Source organism: Littorina saxatilis, linkage group LG16 (genome assembly GCF_037325665.1).
Source record: "Littorina saxatilis isolate snail1 linkage group LG16, US_GU_Lsax_2.0, whole genome shotgun sequence".
NCBI lineage: Eukaryota > Metazoa > Mollusca > Gastropoda > Littorinimorpha > Littorinidae > Littorina > Littorina saxatilis.
Window position 1 is genome coordinate 24,616,058 of NC_090260.1, and position 3,242 is coordinate 24,619,299.

At 48.8% G+C, this 3,242-nt stretch overlaps 1 protein-coding gene across 1 annotated transcript in view; it reads left to right on the forward strand.

Moving 5' to 3' along the window:
• Positions 1-2,730, forward strand: part of LOC138950641 (lectin L6-like) — a 15,118-nt gene extending 12,388 nt beyond the window's left edge. Inside the window, exon 7 of the mRNA XM_070322355.1 lies at positions 2,135-2,730. Within this exon, the coding sequence (XP_070178456.1) occupies positions 2,135-2,356 (222 nt within the window). The 3' untranslated portion in view covers positions 2,357-2,730. The remainder of the gene's footprint in view (positions 1-2,134) is intronic.
• Positions 2,731-3,242: the final 512 nt, after the last annotated feature.

Genomic DNA, 3,242 nt, shown 5'->3' on the forward strand with positions numbered 1-3,242 from the left:
TTTTTTTTGAGTGTCCAGAAGAACAGAACCTTTGTCTGTGTCTTTATGTGAACGGAACTGTGTCTGAGTGACCAATCGAACAAAAACGTCGTCCACGTGTTAAGGTAAACACAACCTGTGTCCGTGTGTCCACGGCACAGGTGCACGAACCGCAAGGGGGCGCCACCCAAACGGGTGAGAACAAACCGCAGTCTGATGGGTTGAAATCACAACAACAAATCTCAATTCCAACCAATCCAGCACCGCGGCTGACTCCCACCCGGTTGGTAACTTTCTCGTGCTCCTCGGGCCTGGTGAAGAGATAGAGGGCGAGTTTCAATGGTCGACCCTTGTCTAGTCTGGTTAGTCCACTGCACATGTCACTCGGCCCAGGTGAAGAGATAGAGGGCGAGTTTCAATGGTCGACCCTTGTCTAGTCTGGTTAGTCCACTGCACATGTCACTCAGCCCAGGTGAAGAGATAGAGGGCGAGTTTCAATGGTCGACCCTTGTCTAGTCTGGTTAGTCCACTGCACATGTCACTCGGCCCAGGTGAAGAGATAGAGGGCGAGTTTCAATGGTCGACCCTTGTCTAGTCTGGTTAGTCCACTGCACATGTCACTCGGCCCAGGTGAAGAGATAGAGGGCGAGTTTCAATGGTCGACCCTTGTCTAGTCTGGTTAGTCCACTGCACATGTCACTCAGCCCAGGTGAAGAGATAGAGAGCGAGTTTCAATGGTCGACCCTTGTCTAGTCTGGTTAGTCCACTGCACGCGTCACTCGGCCCAGGTGAAGAGATAGAGGGCGAGTTTCAATGGTCGACCCTTGTCTAGTCCGGTTAGTCCACTGCACATGTCACTCGGCCCAGGTGAAGAGATAGAGGGCGAGTTTCAATGGTCAACCCTTGTCTAGTCTGGTTAGTCCACTGCACATGTCACTCGGCCCAGGTGAAGAGATAAAGGGCGAGTTTCAATAGTCGACCCTTGTCTAGTCTGGTTAGTCCACTGCACATGTCACTCGGCCCAGGTGAAGAGATAGAGGGCGAGTTTCAATGGTCGACCCTTGTCTAGTCTGGTTAGTCCACTGCACATGTCACTCGACCCAGGTGAAGAGATAAAGGGCGAGTTTCAATGGTCGACCCTTGTCTAGTCTGGTTAGTCCACTGCACGTGTCACTCGGCCCAGGTGAAGAGATAGAGGGCGAGTTTCAATGGTCGACCCTTGTCTAGTCTGGTTAGTCCACTGCACATGTCACTCGGCCCAGGTGAAGAGATAGAGGGCGAGTTTCAATGGTCGACCCTTGTCTAGTCTGGTAAAGTCCACTGCGCATGTCACTCGGTTCACTTCGCTGAAACGTGGTCTTGTCGAATCATATACTCATCCAAAATGGCCGTCGCTAGATGGATGTTCTTGGAGTTTCTTAACGATCAAACAAACTCACATAAACGAACTCAATATCCACCAAATCTTCTTCGCAAAGATAGCAAACACTACATCGAACTAGTTGTCAATGCAGCGTGTGCTTTTAAATGTACAGCACCGTTTAAAATATGTCTTGTAAGTAAAACATCACTTGACAGATCGCACTCACCGCACATTCGACGCCATTTTGCAACCACACGAACCCTCGGCTGTGTTCGGGTTGGACTAGAGCAACCAGAGTGACCTCATCAGGTTCGACCAGACCCCGTTTTAGCGCACTGTAGTGACTAAGGTCGCCAGTGAAACATGCCCACTACAACAAGAGGCTCGGTCCACATGTCATGATTGTAACTTTTGTTAAAATAAACCTATGTTTAAACCAAACATGCCCACTGTGTGGGCCCCTCCTATCTCCACCCCGCTTTGTACGCTCGCAGTAGCCGACTTCATGGTCTGCTTGCTTTCAATCTGTCAAGGGTGTCAACTCGCCCCCTCAAGCAGTGGCATTTCGCCCCCGCAAGCTGTGGCAACTCGCCCCCGTGTATTCCACGCGATGAAGTTGACTTTTGACGTTTCTTGTGCAAAACAAGATACACCTTAGTTTTACCTTAGTTTACCTGATATACGTTTGGCATAATTGTGTGTGTGTGTGTGTGTGTGTGTGTGTGTGTGTGTGTGTGTGTGTGTGTGTGTGTGTGTGTGTGTGTGTGTGTGTGTGTGTGTGTGTGTGTGCAGGTGGACAGCAAGAAGCTGAAGTACGTGTCGTCCGGTGACGGCCAGGTGTTGGCGCTGGACAAGTGGGGCAAGATATTCCGTAGAGCAGGCGTCTCCTTCTCCAACCCTACCGGTACCGCCTGGAGGATCGTGGACCCCAAGAAGTTAATGGCAATCGACAGCTACGGCGTCATCTTCTGGGGCGTGGACGATACCGACAAGATCTTCCTGGCTACGATGTAAGGCATTCACGGATCCATGCTGAGTTTTGATTCCATATTTTTACAGAGGTCTAGAAGGACTACGTGAAGCCGAGACGTGTACGGGTAGATGTTGATCAATGCCGAGTTGTGATTTCATGTTACAGAGGTCTAGAAAAACTACGTGTAGCCAAGACGTGGACGTTTACACGGATCAATGCCGAGTGATTTTAAATAATACAGAGGTCTAGAAGGCCCACGTGTAGACGAGACGTGTACGTGTAGATTTTGACGTCATTACAAGAGGCTCGGTCCACATACACGACAAACGTGCACGTTCTGAAAAATTACCTTCTGGAACTTGTGGAATCGATATGATGTTTTGGAAATGAAATTAAACAAATGATAATGCCAAAATCTTTCTCTCTGTTTTCTTACAATGAGATAAAAGAGAGAAGAGAGAGAGAGAGAAAGAGAGAGAGAGATAGAGAGAGAGAGAGAGAGAGAGAGAGAGAGATTATACCCCTACCCCCCACACACATACACACAAACCCACACACACTAATACTAACACAAACACACACACACACACAAACATGCACACACACACACAATCATAAACACACACACACAAACACACACACACACAAACAAACAAACACACACACACACGCACACACATACACACACTAACACATCCACACACACGCACCACACACACACACACGCACACACATACACACACACACTAACACATCCACACACACGCACCACACACAATCATTCACACACACACACACACACACACACACAGACACACAGACACACACACACACACACACACACACACACGCATACGTGTCTGAGGGGTTGTTGTGTGGACATTTGCCGCAACGAAACAAGTGTAATAAAATTGTGTGGACTTGTTT